Below are 25165 nucleotides of genomic sequence, written 5' to 3' on the forward strand. Positions count from 1 at the left end.
CTTCTGTTGGGGTAATTGATATATCACAGAGGCCATTAATCAAGGACAGTCAACTGTGACTTCCAAAGCACACTATATTGAAGAAACCAGTCTGTCGTTAAAGTACGCATTCTAGCTTTGACCCTTTTTTTTAATGTATATGTATATTTTTTTTAAAAACCCATATATATGTATATATATATCATATAATATATACGATATAATATAATACATATATAAATGGTGTAGGTGGCTGATCCAACAGTAGGGAAGTTTCTCCCCTGCCCACATCTCCCCAAATATGCCTGCAATGCTATTTTATTTCCAGGAGGGAGATAGAATTTTTCCTTTGGTGGCATGGCTCTTTAGAAGATTTCCGAGAACTTAGGACTTAACATTTTCTGATGCGATTATATCGTATTCTGCTAGTGTATCAGGAAATATGCTTTGGGAAAGTCTTTGGAGAAAATTTATAGGATGCAATGACAGTATGTAACATCAGGCAGGCCTGCCTTGAATATGATATTGGGAAAGACTTCCCTAAAGAAATGAGCTGATTAATAGGTTTTTTTAACTAGAGGAAGGAGTTGGGGGAGGGAGGGAAATGAAAGAGTATTTGTGAACTGGGAGGGAAAACGGTGTGTTCCAGGACCTGAAAGAAGGACAGAGTTGCAGGAGCACAGAAGGGGAGCTGGAAAAAGTAAAATAGATATTAATAAATGGACAAGGACCAAATCCTACAAGAATCTGTTGGCCATGTTAAAGGATTTTGGGCTCCATCCTCAGAAAAATGGGAAGTCAATGAAGAATTTTTAGGAAGGAGAGTGTAATCATAAGGTTTGTTTTTAAAAGATGATTTGCCTGCCATGGGATAAAGGATTAGAGAGAAGGGGCAAGAGTGATATTAGGATAAGCCATAGGTTGTCACATAGTGCAAGATGCTGTGATGACAAAGAATAGCATGATCCTTTGTCCTTACCCTTTGGGAGTTTACAGTCTAACAAGGGAGCAGACATAGATGAACACACAATTATTGAAGTGCAATATGTGATAGTACCATGGGAATGAAGCAAGATAAGGTGAGAAAACAGAGTTCGCTTTTAGCAAAGAAAATCAAGGAAATGCCTTCTCACGTGTTGAACAGGATCCAACAAACTGCATGGGCTGAAATGTGTTTTTTTTTGTTGTTGTTAGTTTGTTGTTGTTATTTTGATTTTAGTTACACTTCCAGCATGTATTCATTTCCTAGCGCCATCATAACAAAATAAAACAAAGTGGGTGGCTTATAAAAATAGAAATGTCCTGGCTCCTAGTTCTGGAGGCTAGTAGTCTAAATTCAACTAGTCGGCAGGTCTATGTTCTCTCTGAAGGCTCTAAGGGAAGATCTTTTCTTTCTTCCCCAGCTTCTGGGAGCTCCAGGTGTTCCTTAGCTTACAGCTGCAATATAACTCCATCGTCACATCATTGTCTTCCTGCTGTCTGCCTCTCTGTGTCTCTTCTTAGATTGGATTAGAACACACCCTACTCCAGTATGATTTCATGTTAACTGATAACATCTTCAAAAAACTTTTTCCAAAAAAGATCACATTTAAAGGTACTAGGAGTTAACACTTCAACATCTTTTGGGGGGATGCAGTTCAACTCATAATACAGAATAAGAAATTGCTTTATTTATTATTGTACTTTAGATGAAGGCTTACAGAACTAACTTCTCATTAAACAATATACATATTGTTTTGTGATGTTGGTTGCCAACCCCACGACATGTCAGCACTCTCTTCTTCTTGACCTTGGGTTCCCTATTATCAGCCTTCCTGTCCCCTCCTGCCTTCTCATCCTCGCCACTTGGCTAGTGTGCCCATTTAGTCTCGTTTTGTTTTATGGGCCTGTCTAGTCTTTGGCTGAAGGGTGAACCTCAGGAGTGACTTCATTACTGAGCTAAAAGGGATTCTAGGGGCCATACTCTCAGAGGTTTTCAAGTCTCTGTCAGACCAGTAGGCCCGGTCTTTTTTTTTTTTTGTCATCCCTGTCAGAGCAGTCAGTGGTGGTAGCCAGGCATCATCTAGTTGTTCTGAACTCAGTGTGGTGGAGGCTGTAGTACTAGTGGTCCATTAGTCATTTGGACTAATCTTTCCATTAAATCTTTGGCTTTCTTCATTCTCCTTTGCACCAGATGGGGTGAGACCAGTGGAGTATCTTAGATGGCCCCTCACAAGCTTTTAATATCCTAGATGCTACTCACAAAATAGAATGTAGAACATCTTCTTTAAAAACTATGTTATGCCAGTTGAACTAGATATTCCCTGAGACCATGATCCCCACAGTCCTCGGCCCAGTAATTCAGTCCCTCAGGGAGTTCGAATGTGTCTGTGGAGCTTCCATGACCTTGACTTGGACACGTTGTGCTGGCTTCCCCAGTAGTGTGTACTGTCTTACCCTTCACCAAAGTTACCACTTATCTATTGTCTATTTAGTGTTTTTCCATCTCCACCCCTTCCCTCCCTCATAACCATCAAAGATTGTTTCTTTTTTGTCTGTAAACCTTTTCATGAGTTTTTGTGATAGTGGTCTCATACAATATTTGTCCTTTTGTGATTGACTTATTTCACTCAGCATAATGCCCTCCAGATTCATCCATGTTGTGGGATGCTTCACAGATTCATCATTGTTCTTTATTGTTACATAGTATTACATTGTGTGTATGTACCACAGTTTGTTTATCCGAAATAAGAAATTACTTTAAAAAGTAGGTTTCCTACTGTATTTTTTTTTTAAAGTTACACACCCAAACACACACATGCTTACACATTTTATATCCAGGCTCACATTATCTTTGTTATGCTAGTAGAGCAGTTTTCATTAATTTCCTTTTCGAAATGAGTAAGTGAATTCCCCATTCCTTGTTCCATGTCATGTGACAGAATACAGCCAGGAGGGGTTAGAAACAAGTCTTCTCTGCAAATGAGGACTGACTGCTGCCATGTAACAGCACACACGCACAGTGTTCTCTTCAAATGAGAATGGCATGATGTCCTTACCCTAAGAAGCCTGGAATTATTTTAGAAAGACACAAAGTTCTCCTACAACTCTTGGGCCCGTCTTGAAACACCTCCATGGACACTCACCTTATCATTTATCACTGCCCACACCTACACAACACTTCAGTTGTTTCAGTGGGGGTGGCTGATCAAGTACACCCCCACATGCTGTGATTGAAAACCTGCCAAGCTCCACTGGTAATTCTCTTCTGCAAAGAAATAGGTTGAGTTGTACCAAGATTATCAGAAAGAAAAATGTTCAGTCAGTCATGGAGAGAGGCATTGGAAAAGTTCTAGCCCTTGATTTCAGATTGGCTTGACTCCCAGATCTGCCACTACGCATCTATGTGTGACCTTGGGTAAGTCATTTAAGGTCTCTGAGTTTCTTTGGAAAAATGAAGTGTGTAGACTGACTGATCACCCCCAGGTATTTTATAAACTTAATTCCAGATATAGATTTCCATCCAGGAGAGCTATGAGCTGATTTCTCAGAAGATTCATTATCCTAAGGATGACTTCAAATCTTTAGTTATATGGGGCTATACATTAGAGAGTGTTTGATTGTGCACTCATGTCAGAAAGAATTTTAAAAAGAGAGAGAGAGAGAACTACCTGATTAGGCTAAGTATCTGAGAAATGCATTTAGGGCCAAAATCATGGGTGACTATTTGAATATGAATTTTGACTGTACCTGGTGGTCTTGAAAGTTGAAGAAATGGCATGTCTGGACTAAGAAAGTTGATATTCTTCCATAGCTTTGCATTTTTAGGCACACCTGGGAAATTCTCTGCCATTTGGGATGATGCACTTTAAGGATGCTGACAAATCTGAATGCATCCAAAGGGAGGTGATGAAGATGAAGTAAAATCTGGGAAAACAGGCATATGACCAAAAGTTGTAAGAATTAGGAAAGCTTGGCATTGAGATTATTTAGGGATACATTGCAGCTGTCTCAAATATTGTGAAGGAATGCCAGAGCAAGAGAAATGAGACTTGTTCTGTCTGAATATTTCCTAATAGACATGGGATAAGTCAGTTGAAATTTCAGGGAGCATAATTTGGGCTCAGTGTGAAGAAATTTCTGACAGCGGTATCTACCCAAGAACAGAATGGGATGTAGTTCCCCTCTTGTGGGGAATACATAAGGAAGAGACTGTATGTTAATAATAATTACTATTATTATTTGTTGTATGAAGCAATCACTTGTGTTTTTTTTTACATGTGTTAACTCAGTCCTCATAAAACCCTTTGAGATAGCTTCTATCATTATTCATATATTATAGATGAAGAAACTGAGAGCATTTGACAAAGATCACACAATTAGTAGGTGACAAAACTGAGACTTGAATCCATTCAATTTGATCTTTGAGTCCGAAGTCTTAACAGTACTGCTATATTGCCTCTAGGTGGTCATCAGTTGGAGTCCCTGAGTTGGGCCAACAATTAATGCACTCAGCTGCTAACAGAAAGGTCGGGGGTTTGAGTCTACCCAGAAGAGCCTTAGAAGAAATGTCTGGCAATCTACTTCTGAAACATGAGCTGTTGAAAACTCTATGAAACGCAGTTCTACTGTAACACACATAGGGGTCGCTATGAGTTGGAGTCATCTCCATAGCAACTGGTTTTGGTATTTGGTCACCAGTTAGAGATGCTGTGGTTGGTATTTCTGCCCTGAGTTTCTTGAGGAGTCTTTGAAGGGTCCACCGATGCTCTGATTCTGTGGTGGTACATAACTTATGCAGAGGTGCCTCCCTGCCTGTGTGTTTGGAGTCACTGGTGTTGAGCCTCTCTACCCAGCCAGGCTTTCTTCTGAAGCTATGCAGTCATAAGTTACCTTCCCCCAAGTCACCGGGAGTTAGAGTTTATGGTTTCCTGGTAGAATTTCCTTTGTTTGCCATATTGTTGTCATCCACTTCAGCAGCCATGCTGTGGCATTCATTTAAAAAAAAAAAAAATCACAATATCCAAAAACCCTGTAGGGAAAAAAAAAAAAAAAAGCCCCACTTTCTGGGTACATGGACTTACGGCTAGACCTTCAATCCAGACTAGATGGACAGTTCTTGATCTTCTTTCTCATCAGAGGCTGCACCTTGTGTGAATGTTTGAGGAAGACCTTGGCTGAATCGGCCCTTTGCACTTTAGGAAACACAGCAAGAAACGAAAAGTACTTTCCAGTACAGGAAGGAAGAGAGAATCCCTTTCAAACTTGATAGGATCTATCTAAAGGTAACTGACCAGGAAAGAGAACTGCCATTCCTTACACAGGTGCTTTAAAATAATTTGACAACAGGTAGTTAAAATGTAAGCGTGCCAGGCTGTCAATCACAGTTCGGCCTTCTGGATTTTAACGCTTGTTTTACTTGAGGGAAGATGATATTTGAACAGTTTATGGCATCCATCAACAGGAATGTGCACATGGTTTCAAATAAGGGTTTTCAGCCTTCTGAAACCAATTACTTCTGCCTAAGTGGAAATGCCAAAGCAGAGATGTGTCAGCAACTAAGAGAATAATTTTTTTTAATTAAATACACACAATGAGGCCATGAAACAACAGAAACTGTGCACGCACACACATGCACACAAAACCTTTTTAAGAGATATTTCAAAAAATCTGTGTCAAACAATGTTAACCTAGAGAGATGCAGAAATGTCAGACACATTACATGGGCAGCGTGTGCAGTTGGCATTTGGCTGCCAGCGGGGGAGTCGTCCTCCCGCAACTAATTCCTCAGGAACCTCACGCTGAGTCTGTCTACAGGGAAGGGAATAAAAAGGGAGGAGGGGGAGAGCTGATATTGCCTCTTATGTTTTTCCTTCCCAGCTGGAGAAGGCCTCAGCTGTGTCAGAAGGGGAGTGCTGGTGATGTTTATAGTTTGAGGGGAACACAAGAAGACCGTCCCATTCCAGCTTATGCCCATGGTGAGCTGGTCCCTTCTGACCATTAGCGTTGCTGGCACAGCTGAAGGCAAGCCAGGCCATCTCTTATGGAGACTCGTCTTTGCTCCATCTCAGCCTGTGCGATTTCTCCTTGGGAAGGTTGTGATGGAGTCTCTGGGTAAGCAGGCTGGATGTGGATGCAGACAAGGCTCTTCAAAGACCTTTTGTAACTGAGGAGCAGTTGCAGTATTTCCTTTAACCCCTCAGTGGGTATTTGGAGAAAGCTGGGGAACTTGTCAATGAAATGTCTGATTTTGCATTGCAGCTCTCTTACGGTAGTTGGGAATTCTTTTCACTGAGCGTAACTCTTAATTCCTACCAGGCTGTCGATCTGAATTTTTTCTGCTATCTCCATGATGGCTGCCAGGTATGTCACCAGGACAGTAGTCTGTGAAAATAGATTTAAAGTGGGATTTATTAGCTGTAAACATCTGTTAAGTCAAGCATCCTGTGTCTGTTGCTGAAATGCTCCTTCAAGTTACTCTCTCTACGTCTGTCACATTTTTCCACCCTCCAGAGACCTCTTTGTGGTAGTGCTCTGTGTATGAATGAAAGTGTGTGATTGGCTTTGCCCTTTATTGGTGCTCTGTGTCAAGACGTTTTAAAAATAAGCAAAAAGGAAGAGAGAGGAGATAATTTATTCTGTGAACCGAATTGCTTCAAAATGTGGTTTACTCTTGCTCTTTGCATCTGATATGTAGTATGCGGAACAGACTTTTAAGAAACTCCTGGTGTCTTCTGCTGCAGGTGGCTGGGTTTGTTGACAAATCATCAGGTGTGCCATTTGCCTTCAAATGGTGTGCTGCTGTCACATCAATTTAAATGGAGTCATAATAATCCCTTGCATTTTAGAGCCACTTAAGGCTTTTTTTTTTTTTTTTTAAGGCTTACAAAGTAGTTGTAAAAAAAAAAAAAATTTTTTTTTTTAAGGCTTACAAAGTAGTTGTACTTATATCATCTAATTAATTTCATTTTATCATTACAACAACCCTGTGTGGTAGGTATTAATACTGTTACGAGTTCTGTTTTTTAATGAGGAAACTAAGGGCAAAGGACTCGTCCAACTAGTAAGTGGATATGTTGGTATTTTTACTTACTCCTTGTCTCAAGTTTTGATTTCTTACCCATCTGAATTGTAGGTGGTATAGACAATACCACACAAACCTAGGTTCCTAATTCCATGGTGTCTATTTTTAAAAAATGACTTTTGCCCTTTTCCTTCTGCTTTGCCCAATTCCATTTTGCTTTTCAGGTCATAGTAGGCAGAGTTGTGAAATAGATCAAGTTCAACTTGAGCATGTTTATCTCTTCCCCACCCTTCCCCACTCCAGCAACCTTAACTCCTCTCTAGGTTTAGGAGTCCTAAGACCTTATGGATTCTCTATTTCCTCTCAATTAAGAAAAAAAAAAAAAATCAAGGGATCTGATAAAGAGTTTATATTACTTCTCATGAGTCTAGAGAATACAAAAGAATGATTCTATAATGGTCAATTTTATTTACACTTATTTGAGTAGAAGGAATATGGGGTACTGGGGGTAACTCCCAACATCCTTCAAAACAGCACATGGAAGTTACCCCAGTCTTCAGTAACAAGCAAATATGTTCCAGAAGCTAGGGAAGACAGATGCCATCATCAAAAACTCATGTCTACTGTCTATTCAGACAAGTTCAATGTTCTTTCAAGAATCTACAGGCAGAGACCTTGAAACTAGAAACAGCTCATCAAGTACCTAGGAACACATTGTAAAGGCTGCTTAGACATGCCCGCATAATATTTGGGGGGATACAGTCATTGTCACCTCTTCCCGCCTCCAGCCATCCAAGGCTATCCTCCCACTTCCAGCCATTCATTCTGCCATCCAAGGCCATACCTCCAAACACTCTGCATTCAATGACCAACAGCATAGTGGCCGCAGGTTCTATGTGAGAACACAGGGATGGACTTGAAGTGTCCATGACATAGAACCTCATGAAGTGTGCAAGGCATCTCTGATCCTCTCATCGGCTTTACCAAATGTACTTGGCAGAACTTTCTCGTGTACTTTTCTTTCTGCTTTCGAAAGAGAGCAAGTGATTTTCCTTTATATATTTCCTTTGTCAGGACAATTTTCAAACCCTCAGTCCTTATCTTTAAACTGTTTAAGAGTGTCCTGATTATTTTCCTGGGTGAGCAAATGCCCTCCCACCCCAGGAACAGTCTGCCTTCATGCTTTCATCAACACACAGCTGAGGTAGTCACGCATAATGTCACTGTAGTTGGCATTGTGTGGACAGAGGTTATTTTTTGAAGTTATTCTGAAGATCTTTTGGGAAATAGGTGGAGGGTGCCTAGGGTAGATTCATAAAACTTTAAAATATCAGAACTGGGAGGCAGTGTAAATTGTGTTTGGTCCAATTGTCGCACTATAATGATGAAGAATTTGAGTCTCAGGGGCTTGAGGTTTTTCCCAGTTAACTTTGATGGTGACTGTTGTGCATATTTTCTGTTTGCCCTTCCCATTCCCCTTGACCCTTTGAAAGCTTGCTCCGTGCCCTGAATGCTGACCATAACAGCTGCATCCATGGGCTCTCTTGTCTTCTTATTGCCAACTGGGTTTCATCAGTGGGAGGAGATCAGAGGGTGGAGGGGAGAGGGGCAGAGGCACTCATTATCCATCTCCCTCCTCGTCATGGTACCATGGCTGGCCGTTTCCATGTACCTGAGTTAGTTTTCTCTCTCTGGGTTTGTCTAATTGCTCCCTCCCCTTGCCCTTGAGGGCCAGCAATGGTAACAGCTTCTCCCTTTTGCTAGCCCTGGAACACTGCATCATCCCTTCTGGTTTCTCTAAACCCTCCCAACAACTTTTTTAAACAGTCCACTTGTTAAAGTTTCTCCAGATTATCCAGTTTGTATGCCATCTACGTTCATGCTGGGACCTTGGCTGATAGAATAACTAACCAAAACCAGTTGCCATGGAGTTGATCCCCACTCATGGTGGCCCATGTGCGTCAGAGCAGAACTGTACGCCATAGGGTTTTCAATAGCTAAGATTTTTGGTAGTATATAACCAGGCCTTTCTTTCAAGATGCCTCTGAGTAGGCTCCAACCTCCAATCTTTTAGTTAGCAGCCAAGTATGTTAACCATTTGCATCATCCAGGGACTCTGTAGCCTAGCTAATTCTCCATCTTCTGACCACTACTCTATTATTCTTTCCACCGTTCTACTTTTCTGTGGATGGCTTAATACTTTTTTATAAATACATACTACTTTTATAAATGTATAAAAGTTTTCCAAGTGGATGGCAGTAACATGCAGTGATTCAAAGCATAAGTTCAAAGTCTTGAATTCAAATCCCCATTCTGCCACTTACTGGCTGTTCCTATCAAGTTGCTTAAACTCCCTATGTCTCAGCATCCTCTTTTGTAACCTGTAAGCTGTTTTTAAGCTGTTATAAAGATTAAATGATGTCAACTCATTCAAAGAACTTAGCACAAATAAGTATTCAATATTAAATGCTCGTAAGTGCCCAGCACGTGGTAAGTGCTCCATAAATGTGAACTTTTATTAGCATTTGCTGTTTGTTGGGACTCACATTCTGTACATGGAAACATTTATTAGGATTCTGTGAGTGGAAAATTTTGCAGATTTCCCCAAGCCTTGTACTCTGTCATAAAATTTCACGAGGATAAACTCACCAGTTCCCAAGAACATTGAAGAGTGATGGGGGGTGGGGTAGGAGAAGGTGTGGGCGGGTGGGGGTGTGAGTCACAGGGATGTGAGGACAGATGGGGCGGGAATGTAGACAGCACCTGGTGGACAAGCCTGGATGTGCTGGGGAGCTGTGATTCTCCTTAGAGGCATATGAATCAGCTTCCTTCTGGCAGGGTATGTGTCCAATTCCTGACTGGCTGACCTGGGGAAAGGCTGTGGAATCTCCCACCCCACGAATCTATCATTAAGAGATTCATGAATAAGAGATAACAGCCTTCACCAAAAACATCCCCTGAGGTCTTATTCAAACCAAACAGTAGTTTAGCTTAACTGGTCAAGAATGTCTGCTTTGACCATTGTGCTTTTAAGAACTATGTATGTGGGATTAAGTTGACAACAGCAACTTGAAAGACAGATAGGAAACTTAGGGGGCAGTGAGTTTATGATGGGAGAGGGACAATTTGGAAAAGGAGAGTGAGAATGTTTGCACAACTTGAAGAATAAAATCATTGTCACTGAATTGTACGTGTAGGAATCGTCAAATTGGTGTATGTTCTGCTGTCTATATTCTCAGCAACAACAACAAAAAAATAAAATAAATTAAAAAAAAAAATCAGAGAGAGAGAAAGATAACAGCCTTGAGCCTGGAAGTCCTGCAGCAATAATGATGCAAGAGATGGCTTCCAAGCGTGCTGATGGGTCTCCACCTGGAGTCAGTATTTCTTTAGTTACAAAGTATGAAACAAAGTGCTGGGTTTTTGTAAAAAAGAAAAGAAAAGAAAAATTTGATTTTGTTTTTCAGAAATTTATTTTTCCTTTTGAGTTTTTGATGAATATTCAGAAATCAGAAATTGGTTAGTCCAAGCATTGTCTCCCTGGAGAATAACCAGTTGCCGTTGAATAAATGCTGACTTATGGTAATCCCATGTGTGTCAGTGTAGAACTGCACCCCATAGGGTTTTCAATCGCTGTGATCTTTTGGAAGTAGATGGCCAGGCCTTTCTTCTTTGGCATTTCTGGATGAATTTGAACCATCAATCTTTTGGATAGTAGTCGAGTATTTAACTGTTTACACCACATGGGGACTTCCCTGGAGAATAAAACCAAGAAAAGCCAAACCTGTTACCACCGAGTCAATTCTGACTCATAGTGACCCTATAGGACAGAGTAGAACTGCCCCCATAGGGTTTCCAAGGAGCGGCTGGTGAATTCCAACTGCCAACCTTTTGGGTAGCACCGAGCTCTTAACCAGTGTGCCACTAGGGCTTTGGGAAGAGGAGCTAGAGCCTCCAAAATGGATTTATTCAGCCATCATGCACAGATTTTTACTGATTAAAACACCATATAGCACATTTTATCTTCAATGGCTGTACTTCTTGTCTCCCTCAAGGGCCTGATAAATTGTGGCTTCTCTTACCTATGTCCAGTGGCCTCTATCCTATCATTAAATAGGAGACTGTGACATGGCTCTGAAAGAAAGAGAAATAAAGTCATCCCATCTTTTGTTATTTAGGATGGTGACAACTCTCTGTTATTATTTTATGTCAGACAAGGAAAGAATTTACCACACTGTTGGAGGGCATGTGAGCACAGAAGGAAGCCCACAGTATTAGAGAGCCACTGTGAGTTAGACTTAGGTCCTAACAGCCAACTGCAGGCAGCCCAGGCTTCTCTCACTTGTTCTCTTTCTCCCTGTTTTCTCTTTTGCCTTTACTAGAATTTTGATTTCTGGCCAAGAAGATCATTACCCCTAGAGCCTACAGCCAGTTTGAGTATAAATAGCCCTCAGTGCAATGCTTGTAAGGAAATGAGTGTTGGTACCTAGAGAGCGTGTTCCACCCTGCGGGTGGCTGCTCCTTACTCTATCCAAACTATGACATCCACCCCATTCCAAAAGCGACCCCCTGAATGCCCCTGTGGCACAAATGTCCGGAATATCAATGACTAAGATAGTGAGTGACTGCATTCTCACTTCTAAATCCCCTGATTTACTTCTCTTCTTTATTTAAAGGGACTTTCTCAAAAAAGGAAAAACTGGTGGTGTAGTGGTTAAGAGCTACAGCTGCTAACCAAAAGGTTAGCAGTTCGAATTCACCAGGTGCTCCTTGGAAACCCTATGTGGCAGTTCTACTCTGTCCTATAGGGTCACTATGAGTCAGAATCGACTCGATGGCAATGGGTTTTCTGGTTAAACATGCTATTTTACCTTTAAGCCCATCTTCTCATCCCACCCGCCCCCTCTCCCAACTCCGCATTCCCTGTTCTACTTTTGCTTTTTTGTTCCTATTAAGAGTTTCTAACATGTGCTGTAGTTATTATGTTACTAATTTTTGTCTTCACTCACTTACCCATAAACTTCCCCAAGACAGGAATCCTTACCTGTTGATATATGCTTTGGACCCAGAACAGTGCCTGATACGTAGTAGACTCTCTGCCGGTTGTTGTAGAATGAATGAATGAACAAGCATCCAGAGAGACCACTCCAAAAAATTTCTTAACTCCAGAAAAAGGCCCAATGCTGTATGTCTCCACCTCAAAGAATATGAACTTCTATTAAGAAAACTCATTCTAAAATGATAGTCTATGAAAATATCAGTGTCAAGCTATCCCTGCAAAAGAAAAGCTTTTCTTTATAACTGGAAATGTTATGGTTTGGGATTATTAACAGGTCAAAAACACAAAATTAAAATGGCCAAGTAGCATTTACCCAGCCCTGCAAATGCTCTTGTTGACCACTGATTGAGAACCGTTGTCTTAATGCAATGATCATACCAGAGCCCTCCAAAGGGACTGGAGATTCCCACTTAGCTTCTTGAGCTTCTGAACAGCTGCTCAGAGCTCCTGGCGTTGCCATTTCCCCTCCCACCATAGGTGCATCCAGCAATTATCGTATATCTGCTGGGCCAGAGATAGAAACACAGAAGGAGTGCCAGGAGGGCCACATCCAGCAATATCGCAGATTGGAAAAGTTTCATCAACTCTGAATCACTCGTATACCTCCACCAATGAGCTGCTAGTGCTGTAGGAAGCAGCTCCTCGGCTGGAAAGAATTAAGCAGATGCAGACGCTCTGCCTGACTTGGGGCTAGCCTGAGGAACGCGGTGTTCCTGATTCTCAGATGGCTCTTTGGAAGGAAATCAAAGTGACTAAGTCTCTCTTTCCCTCTCTCACTCACTCACACACACACACACATGCAAGCTCACGCGCACCCGTGTGCACGCACACACACACACATGCATGTATGCCTGGCTCTTTGGTATTCTATAAATAAGTGAAGAATTCGCCTGACTCTTTGGGAGGAAAAAAGCTGTCCTCCTGCCACATCCCCAAGCCTCTTTGTCTTATCCTTTGGTGTGGGAGAACTCCACTATGTCTAATCATCTGTTTTTCATCTGCATAAAGTCTTAGGGCTTCTTTATCAGGTAGATGAAATTACATTCAAGATCACAAAGAATACCTAACGTTTGTGATGGCTGATCTTTTCCCCAGCGGGTTGCCCGCCCCCCTTCCTCTCATCATCCACTGATCTTGCCAATGTCAGAACCTGTGTGACTTCCGTGGCCGCCCCGATACACAGAGCCTGGGCAGTCCACGGGCAACGGAGAGGTTAGCGAGGAAAAGCCAATTTTAGATATTCTCCTGGTATCGATCTCCGTTTATCAGAAAGGCTTTTGCCGTGCTCGTTCACTGTGTGCTTCGGTAATGGCTTTTACAGCTTTACTGCCGCCACTTATTCAATCTCTTATAACGTAGCATCAGCATTCAGGGTGTTTTTCCCCTTTCTTTGACCCAGTTTTAAAAACCTCCAGCTAAAGATGCTTCATTAAGTTTACAAAGAGGTTGCAAGGCAATCAGAATCCCTCCTATGGTTGTTACCAGAAGATTAACTGTAAGGCCTCTACATCTTACCCTCCAAAAGCTGCTGTCTTTTGGTCTCCGGAAGGGTTGCCACGCAGGAAACACTATACCGAAGTACCATTGAATGTCAGAGGCTTTTTTTTTCCCCCCTCCCCTTCTCCTCCCCTTCTTTATCACTGATTATTCACCTTATAAATTCCACATTCACACTCTCTCTTTGGCCTGTTCCCTCCCTGCCGAGCTATCCCAGAAACCAGGACGGACGGTGACCCTAATGCACACACTGTTAAATACGGGCTCCCCAAATCACAAAGGAGCATGCTCCTACTCTCTGACTGAAGGCAGCCAGTGTGAGGCTTACCGCTTAGAGAAAAATACGGTTGAAGCAAGCAAATGCTTAAAAAGGCATTTTTAAAAAGTACTTCTTGGGGTGGATTGGTTTGTGGTCCACCTTGTCTGATGTAGTCCTTTTTTTTTTTTTCCCATTACCTACACAGAAAGTACAGCTTTTACCAACCAGTCTGTTTCAGCTCTCAGATCTAAGTCTCTTTGCATTAGGTTCTTTGTGCTGAGAGTTTGAAATTGCAGCCCTGAGCTACCAAGTGATCAACGAATGTCAAATGTCCCCAGGCAGAGCAACCAGCTGAGATACGGAGGAGCTGCTTGCTCAGTGGGGATTGTATTCTTCTTATTATCATGGGCCATAGAAAAGAAAAAAAACAAAAAAAGGTGCCTTGTACAAACATGCCCACGCTGTAACCGAAGTCATGCTAATGCCAAAATTGAGGGGGCTTTGCTAACTTCGCGACCACCTATGCCGTGAATAAGTGATAAATGGCAGTGGATACTCCTAGCTTTTCATGAGTTTGTTCTAATACCTAGAATTTTTCTCCTGTGTAGGCTGAACTTCCCTCACTTTAAATTGTCTGTTTACTTTAATTAAGCCTTCCCCTGGCTCTCTAACTTGTTGGGCCTGACAAGCATTAATTTACAGACAGCAATTTTTTTCTTTTTCTTTTTTTTTTTTTTTTATTTGAGCCCTCTCATCCTTGCCTGGCAAAGAAACTAATGAGTAACTAAAAAGCAACATATTGCTAATCCTGACTTTCTTTGGGAAAATTGTCTCAATCAGGGAAAGTCAGAATTTCCAAGCTGCTCTAACTGGTGGTCTATGTTGTATCCTTTTATTTTGGCTTCTTAGAATAGGCATTGTTATATAGGCTCTGGTAGACAGAGAAATTCTGGGTAATTCCCAACTTACTTCTGGCTGTGGCAAAAAGAAAAATACATATGTATATGTGGAGAGAGAGAGAGATGAGAGTTGGTAAACGTGGAGGCGGCCACATCTTCCGCCCACTGCTTAGATTCTGATCATAAATTACAAGCTGCTATCTGTTCTTTATGGCGAAGTGGTTAAGTGCTACGGCTGCTAACCAAAGGGTCGGCAGTTCGAATCCGCCAGGCACTCCTTGGAAACTCTATGGGGCAGTCCTACTCTGTCCTATAGTGTCGCTATGAGTTGGAATCGACTCGATGGCACTGGGTTTGGTATTTTGGTTTTATCTGTTAAGATTCCATCAGATTTTACTTCTTCAGGGGAATTTTCAGTGACCCCCCCTCTCCCCTCCGCTTGCCCCCCACAGTTAAGTAAGTTCCTTTTCCTGGCTTTCATAGCACCATCTGTTTTTTTCCGTCATAGTGCTTCGTATATTCTATTTAAATTAATTTAGCAATCCGATTTAAATTGACTAGACTGTCAGCTCTCCAAGGAGAGAGATCGTGTCTTATTCCTTGTCATGTCCCACCTGGCAAATAGTAGCTTCTCAAGAAATAGACCTCTATTGAATGTGATTGGTAAACTTTGTGATCTGGAAGCTAGAGAGAGCTCTCCTCCTTGCCTTTGCATTTCAGATAGTCCGTTGAGTCACACGTGGCAAATGTGCCTGCCTCTTTAGACCAAAATAGAGAGTTCTTAGATGAAAAGGAGGCACTCGGAGACTGTGGACCTATGAGGCTTGACTCTGCCTTCTCCAGTCTATCACCCTCGTGCAGTGCAGAGAAGATCAGGGCCAAGATGCATATTTATGATCTCAGAATGGATGTGTCTTCTCCACCTGCCCACAGGGAGCTCTCCAAAGTCTCCTCTCTGCCAGCCACACTTCTCAGCTCTAACGGATGGAGCTGACCGGGCAAATTGCTATGCTGATGAACTGCTCAGCTACCTGAGCAAATGTTCCAGAAAAATCTCCAGGGATAAGCCACATTTTAGAGAAGGATTCAAACAGAGCCTGGGGTGAGCCTTTCAGCCCTTAGATAGCTGAGGGTGGTGGGCTAAGGAAGATGAAAGGACTACAACACTCACATTCACTTTTCAGCAACCCAGTGCCTGTCCTTGGGCTGGTGAGAAGCCTTATTGCCTTTTTCACTCCTCCCAGAAAGTTATTCAGATTGAGACCTAGAGGTCTGGGTGTCACTGTGATTATTGAAAAAAGGAAACCAAGAAGCTGAACTGAAAGCACTTGAAGGGAGGATGTATTACCTTAAAATATGCAGATGGAAAACTGACATTATTGTCAATGTCAGAAGTCACCTTTCTGAGTAAACATTCACCTTTGGGCAAATGCAGGGACGTGTTCCTTTCCGTTTACAAATGACTGAGTATGCAAATGCAGGGGGTTAGCTTTGTGCCCGGAATGCAGAGTTGTCATCTTTCATCTATCCATGATGAGGAGCACGCAAGAATCTGTCAAAAAAGGTATCCTGGGCTTGATTTGTGCCTTCTGAATAAAGGGGATTTCAGTGTTAAATCTGCCAGCTGGTTTTGTGCCTAAGTATGACATCAGTCTCTTGTATGATCTTGCATCCTGTGTAAAATGCAATATTTTGGCCTAATGGGCAGGATTAGCAAGAGCTAGGCAGCCGTAAATGAAAGTTTCTTGTTTCTAGAGAGCAAGTTAGAGCTTTTATATTATCTGCCATGGAGCTCAGTGAATTTAAATGTATCTCTTGGGCTTTGGTAATATTCGTGTTAATGTCAAAATTGATCCCATTGTTATTGAGATGTGTCGTTTTTTTCAAGCCCAGGATGCACAGTGCCTGCTGCCAGGGCTGATGAATATCTGCGTGGGACAGGTTCTTTCCAACCTTTTCCCAGAGCTCTGTGAGGTATAATGGTGCCTGCTACCATGCTCTATTCATAGTCGGCCTTATTTCTGTAATTCATTCATTAAGTTAACTAATACTTACTGAGTACCTTCTGTGTGCCAGGCACTTTTCTTGGCCCTGGGGATATAATGCTGAACCAAAGATCTGGGGTTTTCTCTCATAAGATTCCTACTTTAACCAAAGTAAACCCATTGCCTCCGAGTTGATTCCAATTCATACCAACCCTATAGGACAGAATAGAATTGCCCTATATGGTTTCCAAGGAGCACTTGGTGGATTTGAACTCCCAACCTTTTGATTAGCAGCTGTAGCTCTAAACCACTATGCCACCAGGGTTTCCTGATTCCCACCTAGTTGAGGAGAAACCAAAACCAAGCCCATTGTCATCAAGCTGGTTCCAACTCACAGGGACCCTATAGAACAGAGTAGAGCTGCTCCATAGGGGTTTTCAAGGAGCAGCTGGTGGATTTGAACTTCCAACCTTTTGGTTAGTAGCTGACCTCTTAACCACCTCACCACCAGGGTTCCAGATGAGGACAGGGACAATAAAATAAATAAACAAGCAACAAAATTATAACTGCACATTTACATTACTGGCTAATTGGAAAAAGAGCAGAAAGAGATGAGGGGGAATTATGAGAAGGGAAACCACTAAATGGGTAGTTGGCGAGATGGTGTTTAATCTGAGACAGAAAAGATGAGACAAAACCAGCCTTGAAAACAGAGAGGGAGAGAGATTTCATGGCAAAGGGATTAGTGTGCTCAAGGTCCTAAATGGAGGAAGACCTTGGCATGTTTGAAGAATTAAATGAAAGTGATCATAAACCAAAACCAAACCAGTTGTCATGGAGTGGAATCCAACTCCTGGTGACCCCATGTATGTCAGTCAGTGTGGAAGTGTGTGCTTCAGAGGGGTTTCAATGGTTGATTTTTTTAGAATTAAATCACCAAGCCGTTCTTCTGAGACACCTTGGGGTAGACTTGAACCTCCAACCTTTTGGTTAGCAGCCCAGCATGTGAACCATTTGCAAAACCCAAGGAATTCTGAAAGTGATCATAGCTAGCGCACAACAAGGGAATTTAGTAGAATGGAGAGAATTAAAGAGGCTTCGGCAGGGGACTGATCATACAGAACACTGTAGCTGTGGCAAGGAGCATTTTCTCTTATTCTAAGTGTACTTAGAAGCCATAGGTGTTCTGTTTAGATCTTTAAAAGACTATATTTTATGCTAGAGAGAAGGAGGCAAGGGAAGACATGGGAAGACAAATAGGAGGATATTGGTCTAGTCCAGTATTAAGACTGGTGGCAATAGAGGTGCAGAGAATCTGTGAATATGAGGTATATTTTAGAGGAAGAATGTGCAGGACTTATTGATGGATAACATCACAATTCCTTGTAGTTTGAACTCTGATGCACTTGAAGCCTGTAGACCACGATGGTAGGGGGCAGGGGAGGATGGTTAACAACTGGCAAATCCCTTTGACTGGCAGATGTGTTTAAGCTTGGCACCTTGGTGCATGACAAGGAGGGCTTTATTTTTTAACTCTTCAGTAGTCTTGGATACAGTATGGGAGCTATTGCCGTTGACATGTGAATATTTTCCTGCACTGTCATATAGCAGTCATATGCTCAGTGTGAACGTGGCTTGCCTTGTGATTTGCAGTGATAACTAGCATGTGGCAGGAGTTGTTCGTTCTCTTCCTTATTAGTAATGCATGTCTTCTATTAGCATATGCAACTAACTACTCCCTTTCCCCTGTGCAGTGTTGACATTCATTGTAATGATTTATTATCCAAGCTAAATAACCCTCAATATGAAAAAACAAACATGCCTGTGTTTGTATTTTCCGTTTGTTTTTTTTTTTTTTGGTTTTTTTCTTGCTTCCGCATAAATAGATAGTTCTTTATGTGATAATTGCATGGTACAGAAACAGGCGATGGGAAAGCCCATTAGAAAGATTAAGAGTGTTGGTAAGGTTTACTTTTTTAAAACTGAAAATCCACCAGATTTTGGTGGTATCTCACATTAGGGCCTTGGGATTTAAAAAATAATATAGATTATTAAGAAAATGTTTGATATGCACAAGCACTCCTTGTAAGATTTCATGATCCATGAAAGAGCTATCTATGGGCATCCCATGGAGATCTGCAAAACCTCAAGAGTCTTGTTTTATCGGTTAGGGAGGTTTCCAGAATGGTCTGAACCATCAGGAGCACAAGGTGGTAGAGAATAGTGGCTGGGCTCTGGAGCTCTGAAGTTAGATTGTCTTAGTTTGTAACCCAGCTATGCCACTGGACTGGCTGTGTGACCTTGGGTGATTTACCTGAGCTCCCTGAGCGGCAGTGTTCTATAAAATGGGGACAACAATTATGCTTATATCATAAGGTTCTTCCGAAAATTAAGTAAAATAATAAAGGTAAAGCTCTTGGAACAATGCCTATCTTAAAGTATTTAATACATGTCAGCTATTATTATCATTAAAAAAAAAAAAATTGGTACACTGCAAATCAAATTCCTGTAAGAAAGACATTATATATGAAAATAAATATATATAAAAATACTATATAAAAATGTAAAGAAAGAAATATACATATAGAGATCGTTATTTGTGTGAACACATATATACATCAGGGAAAATATGGAACGTGCTTTACAGTTTATGAAGTGTCTCAAATCCATGATAAACATTTGGCAGTATTTTATCCTATACAACAGAGATTAGAAATCCTGGTCCATAAATAGTTGTTATTTTCTTTTTAATTATAGAAAAATACATATAAGTAAAACATTTACCATTTTAACGTCAGTGACATTAATTACATTCACTTGTTGTACAACCATCACCACTATTTCCAAAATTTCCCATCATCCTTAACAGAAACTCAGTGCCCCCAAAGCAGTGACTCCACATCTCCCAACCCCTCCCTTCCCTGGCGACCACGAATGAACTTTGATCTCTACACGCTTTCCTACTCTAGATGTTTCATATCAGTGGGAACATACAGTATTTGTCCTTTTGTGACTGACTTATTTCACTTAGCATAACGCTTTCAAGGCTCATTAATACTGTAACATGTATCAGGACGTCATTTCTCTTTATGTCTTAGAAAGATTCACTGAATTCCACATTTCGTTTATCCAGTTCTCTGCTGGTGGACATTTAGGTCCTTTGCACCTTTTGGCTTTAGTGAATAAAAAAAAAATAGTGCTGCAATAAACAACGTTATTTAAAAGGCACATTTTAACCCAGTCAGATTATTTCATTTCTTACTGAATTTATGCTGACATTTTAATTACTATGAGCCCTTTTAACATCATTTTGGATATTGAGCCTTTTCATTGGCCAGTGATAATTTCCATATCTTAACGTCACAGAAAAGCAGTTGCATTGTATTTCATCCAGTATCTTGCCTGCTTGTTACTGCAGTTTTGTTTTCTCAAGAATAAGGAACCCTAATTTTCCATCAAGTTGCAGTTTAAGAACCTAAACAGGTTATTCTTGTCACAGGCTTTTCCCCAATAGAAAATTGTTATTGATGTTTTGTAAGTATCATATTTCATTCAAAGGTAAAAGCCTGCTTCCCCTTGCCATTTTCCTAGTGATTTTTTTTTCTGCACTGTGTCTGCAAGTCAACACTCCTGGGCTCAATTAAAATATGTATTTAGCCACTGGATTTGCAGAGAGATGATCAAACTTGAATACTAATGCCTGGTCTATTGCCTATGAATAAGAGGATGGTACACATTGAGGGATGGCTTTAGAGGCAATGGCCAGTGAACCCAGGATGCCTTGGAGATGATTATAGCTTGGTATAGGACTACAGGGGGATTTTTCTGGGTTTTTTTCAGAAGGTACAGAGTGTTGATCATTACAATCACATTTGATAGCAATTATGTCTACATGGGAAATCCAAAGCCACCTAAACTTCCCAGTTTCTAACAATCCCATTGGACAGAGGTTAGTTTTTCCTAACCTCTGCTCTGCAGACCTACCACGCAATATCATCATAACAATTAACATGTTTGGAATTCTTATTATTCATCAAGCCGTATGCTCTTGCTGGGGATGGGATGGTATGCAAAGGCAGGCACAGACCCTGCCCTCATGGAGCGTCCATTCTAGGTTTTTGGAGGGGGTTGGGGTGGACAACTTAAGATAGAAATAAATCAAAGACGCATACAAATAACTGTAAGAGAGAAACTTGGCAAATGCCGTGAAAAAGAGGCCCCCCTGAGTTCTGAGAGCCTGTGGGAGTCACAGAAGGTATCCTTGAGGAGGTGACAATTGGGCAGAACAATGAAGGCTTAGTGACTAGGAATAACTATTTTAGTCAAGGGAAGCAATGGGTGCATGGCCCTGTGGCAAGTAGGAGCACGGTCAGGGAGAAACTGAGAGAAGTTCTGGTTGACTGGAGCCAGGAAGAGCAAGTTCCAAAATGAGGCTGGAGAAGCAATAGGGACCAGTCTTCCTAGGCCATGTTAGGAGTTCTATTTTGACTTCTTAGATGAACCTTACTACAGTAACCAAAAAAAAAAACCCATTGTTGTCAAATAGATTCCAATTCATAGCAATCCTATAGGACAGAGTGTTACTGCCTCATAGGGTTTCCAAGGAGCAGCTGGTGGATTCAAACTGCCAACCTTTTGGTTAGCAGCTGAGTACTTAACCACTGTGCCACCAGGGCTCCTACTGCAATAACAGGTACTATTAATATTACCTTGTCAATGTTATAGGCAAATTCAAGCCTAAAAGAGTGAATTAACCTCTTTACTCAGCTAGAAAGTGGCAGTTATGAGATTTGAACCATCATATAGGACTGCCTCTATAAGGTGTATCCCTAATATTTTCATGGAGTTTTGGTTCACAGAGTCATCCTCCAGTGTCAGTGTGGTTTTTGTATAAAGATTGTTACATAAATAGACCATTGGGTGGCTTTGCATGAAAAAGAAACCAAACTAACTGCTAGCAGACTGAAGAGAGTACACAGATGAATCTTCACTGAACCTTTGTTATCTTTACACCAAACCTCAGGTCTCTAAGCCTCAGAAGGAGGCTTACAAATTAGGGTCTGAATGCACTTGGCCCCACCAACCAGAAAGGATTGCATCATTGTATAAGCTCCTACCACGTTATGAACTCCAAAAATGTAGTTGATAGAGAGCAGAAATGGTTTCAATGTATTTGAGGGTTGAAAAATAATCCTCTGAGGTTCAATCAAAAGAAAAGACAAGGAAAGGGAAGGGAAGGAACACTGCTGCATAATAAACCCACTTCGGTTATTTTCTCTCCTTTTTTCAGACTTTTCCTTTGAAGCTAAACACTTGATAGATTAGCCCAACACTAAAGAAGGTGCCCTCTTTTATGTGTGAAAGCTTGGTAATTGCTGCAGAAAGATACTTAGTGGCTCCTAATATTCATATAATCAGATTAGTTTTGAATTCTACCTCAGCAAAGGATGTTGGAGTAATCCAATTCAAGCCTGTTTACCTTGTCTATGTGTGCACTTTTTTCCCCGATCATTTTATTCTTTCTGTTGACCTCAACAAATGCTGTCAACAGAGCTACCCCAGCATTTTAGAAAACAATTGAGTACCAGATCAAAAAGAAAAAAGAAGAAAAAAAAGGTAGATTTAAATGTTTGAAGAAAAGTAGATTTTGTTTGGTTTTGCCGGTTTGTTTGTTTGCTTTCTTGGTAACAGTTGAAACAAACCTGTGGCTCTCAACGTATGCTACTAAAATTTTGTTGGGCAGTTAACATCTCAATTGCTAGACAACTGTCTCATGACCAGTCCGCTGTGAGCTTTGAACATATGGCTGCGTCTGATGGCTTCATTGATTTCACCAGGGAGAGTTTTATAAGATCTCTATTTGAGGGGGCAACCACCTCACAGATGAGTGATACATTCCTGGAATAAATTATTACTTGCCAAGTTTGAAAATTGATTCAGCCTAAACCCAGAGCCAAAAAATTCATCTAAAGCCGAAATGTTTTTGATGAGCTAAGTCCCAACTCCCCTTCAAGACCCTCTAACCCAGTGCCATTTGCATTTTCTTATTAACGGTGGACTCTATTTGAACTTCTTAGTTTTAAATTAACTTTCTAATCATAAATATACAAATATGGCAGGGGCTACACATTGCCTGGGACTGATCATTAAGAATGTTCTTACCTTGGTACTCCAGGAATCACTTCCTCTTTTCTGTGAAGGCTTCCTTTCTTCCTGAAACATAAATGGCATTTCAGCCATCTGGCATAGGCTGCTGTCAATAAAGGAATCCAGTCCCATTTTACCTACATTCTTCTGCATGAATAATGCGCTTGGTCTTTATAAATAAGTGCTTCCTGGAATACAGAAGTGGCCTCCAGTATCTCGTTTCCTTTCTAAGATTAATACTGCCTGGGTAAATAGCATATCAGAAACTATCCTAGTCATTGCTGGAATCCAACGAAAATGTGGCCGAGATTACAGATGATAGCTGCCTGTCAGTCATGCAAATCTACCTAAAGGCTTGCCAGTTGTGTGTGGGTTTTTTCTTGACCAATGTCTCACTGTCAGGGCATCTCACTTATGGCTTGATTAACTTTCCTTGAGATAGCATGGCTCTCTACTCATTTTGGAAGCTTATCCTAGCGGGCGTTCTCCTAGTTTTCCCTGGGGAAAGGGTGTAGGCAACGCCTCTCATTTTGTGTTAGTATTTTGAAGTCTGATGTTTCCATTTACCTACCGGGCTTGGCATTTTCTTTGAATAAAATAGTTAACAAAAATCAGACCTACTATCTGTTCCTGATACATAAAAGTATGCTATTAATAATTTGCTTCATACAGGTTGTCACCATGCCAAGTCTAATCTAAGCACCTACAATAGCCAGGCTTGCATGTTAAATAGAATCTGTATTATATTAACCAGAAGGACAAATCAAACTATTCTCCGTTTTCTATGTTTTATCTCTCTGAAACTACTGACAGGTCTTTTATTTTGGAAGTATATTCTACAGGGAAGAAGCCTTTCTAAATATGATTTAATTCTTTTCTTCCCTCCAGAGAAATAGGATTTAAAACTCTGTGCTTGTACCCTCCAGAAATGTCTCAACCAAACAGAGTCAAAATATCACAGCCGTGAAAAAAAGATGCTGGATTGTTTCAGAGTCAAGATCTGTCCCTTGTGATAAACAGATTTAAATCCTCACTATTCACCAAGTGAGAGCCAGTCTAAGCCATGGAATATATTGAAATGATAGAATGCTTTCAAGTTGAGCATTTTGTGTGTGTGCTCCATGGTTGGAAATTCTATTGGAGAAATATGCTTAGACTATTTTGACAATTTTTAACCTGCTTAAATTAGATTTTTTAAAGTGCACAAATTGATGTTCTGCCTACTTGGAGAATGTTTGAAAGATACCGAGACTTCAAAGAAAAACAGTGAGAGAAAATCAGATGCAAACATCCCTGTATCCATCCTAGCAAAATTAGTTACGGATTTCCTAGGGCAATGCTAAATTAGAATGATGCTTGGGCGGTAAGGGAAGTACCACTAGTAATTATCTTTTTTTATTGTGGCGGGGGGTGGCTAAGAAAAGGCAAAATACTTTCACATCTTGTGGGAATCACTAAATGACATCAACTTCATAGATATTTTCCAAAGATGCAATTGAGAATTCTTGGTGTTCATGCCACTGTCACGGAGAATTGTGTCAGCTTCCGGTCCATGGGAATTTGGGGTGTTGGGTAGCCTTCCTTACCCTCGCTGTTCTTCCCTGCCTTCTGATTTGGTCACAAGACATCCCTCTCTTTCTTTCTGCAGGGTAAATTAGGTCTTGAAAACAGCAACATGTATTAGACACGATATCAGCTCCAGAAGCTGAAAGCATTTTTTTTAATGAACCCAGAGAGATGGAGTGATCTGCTTGATAATAAAGCTTAGCTTTAATGCCAGCTCCATGCTGTTACAGCATATTACTAAACAGCAAGAAATGTGGCACAGATGTTGTGGCGGCCATATTTTACACCATCCAAAAGGTCATGTCGCTTGTTATTACATTCAGAATCAATATTAAGTGAGCGCTCCAAATTTCAGCTGTCAGTTGAATTTATTGCTGCAAACCAAAGCTGAAGGGTTCTCTACTGTGATTCAAGCAAGCTAACAAATTAACTAATATAAGGGCTTGCCTAGAAGAAGCAGGTGACCCACATGCCAACAGCAAAAGCTGGGTTCTTACATAGCTGCAAGAAAGGGCTGCCCCGGTTGCCAATCAGGAACAACTGTCATCTCAAAATGAAAAAAATAAAAATTCTCAGGTGAATGAGATAGTCCGAAGGCAGTTTCTTTAACTGAAGTGTGATATACACGTACGTTTTGGACAATGTTCAGAATCATGCTTAGCACACCTTGGAGATAACTTCACTTACATTACCAAAATTTTCCTGAGGTCTGGTTGTCTGACCTTACTTCACATTCTTCAATTTCGTTAGAGGACCGAGGCCTAAAAAAGA

The 25165-nt window shown here is 41.0% G+C and overlaps 1 protein-coding gene across 5 annotated transcripts in view; it reads left to right on the plus strand.

The window, feature by feature from the left end:
* TENM2 (teneurin transmembrane protein 2) overlaps window positions 1-25165 on the plus strand; it is a 1060479-nt gene that overhangs the window by 508017 nt on the left and 527297 nt on the right. The window contains exon 1 of one of the 5 annotated variants that reach the window (XM_010592346.3): window positions 5781-6072. The exons of the other annotated variants lie outside the window; for them this stretch is intronic. Coding sequence (XP_010590648.1) covers window positions 5928-6072 — 145 coding nt within the window. The 5' untranslated portion in view covers window positions 5781-5927. Of the gene's footprint in view, window positions 1-5780; window positions 6073-25165 lie in introns of those variants that run through there. 5 annotated transcript variants of the gene reach the window in all.

Source organism: Loxodonta africana, chromosome 2, assembly GCF_030014295.1.
Source record: "Loxodonta africana isolate mLoxAfr1 chromosome 2, mLoxAfr1.hap2, whole genome shotgun sequence".
Taxonomy (NCBI): Eukaryota; Metazoa; Chordata; class Mammalia; order Proboscidea; family Elephantidae; genus Loxodonta; species Loxodonta africana.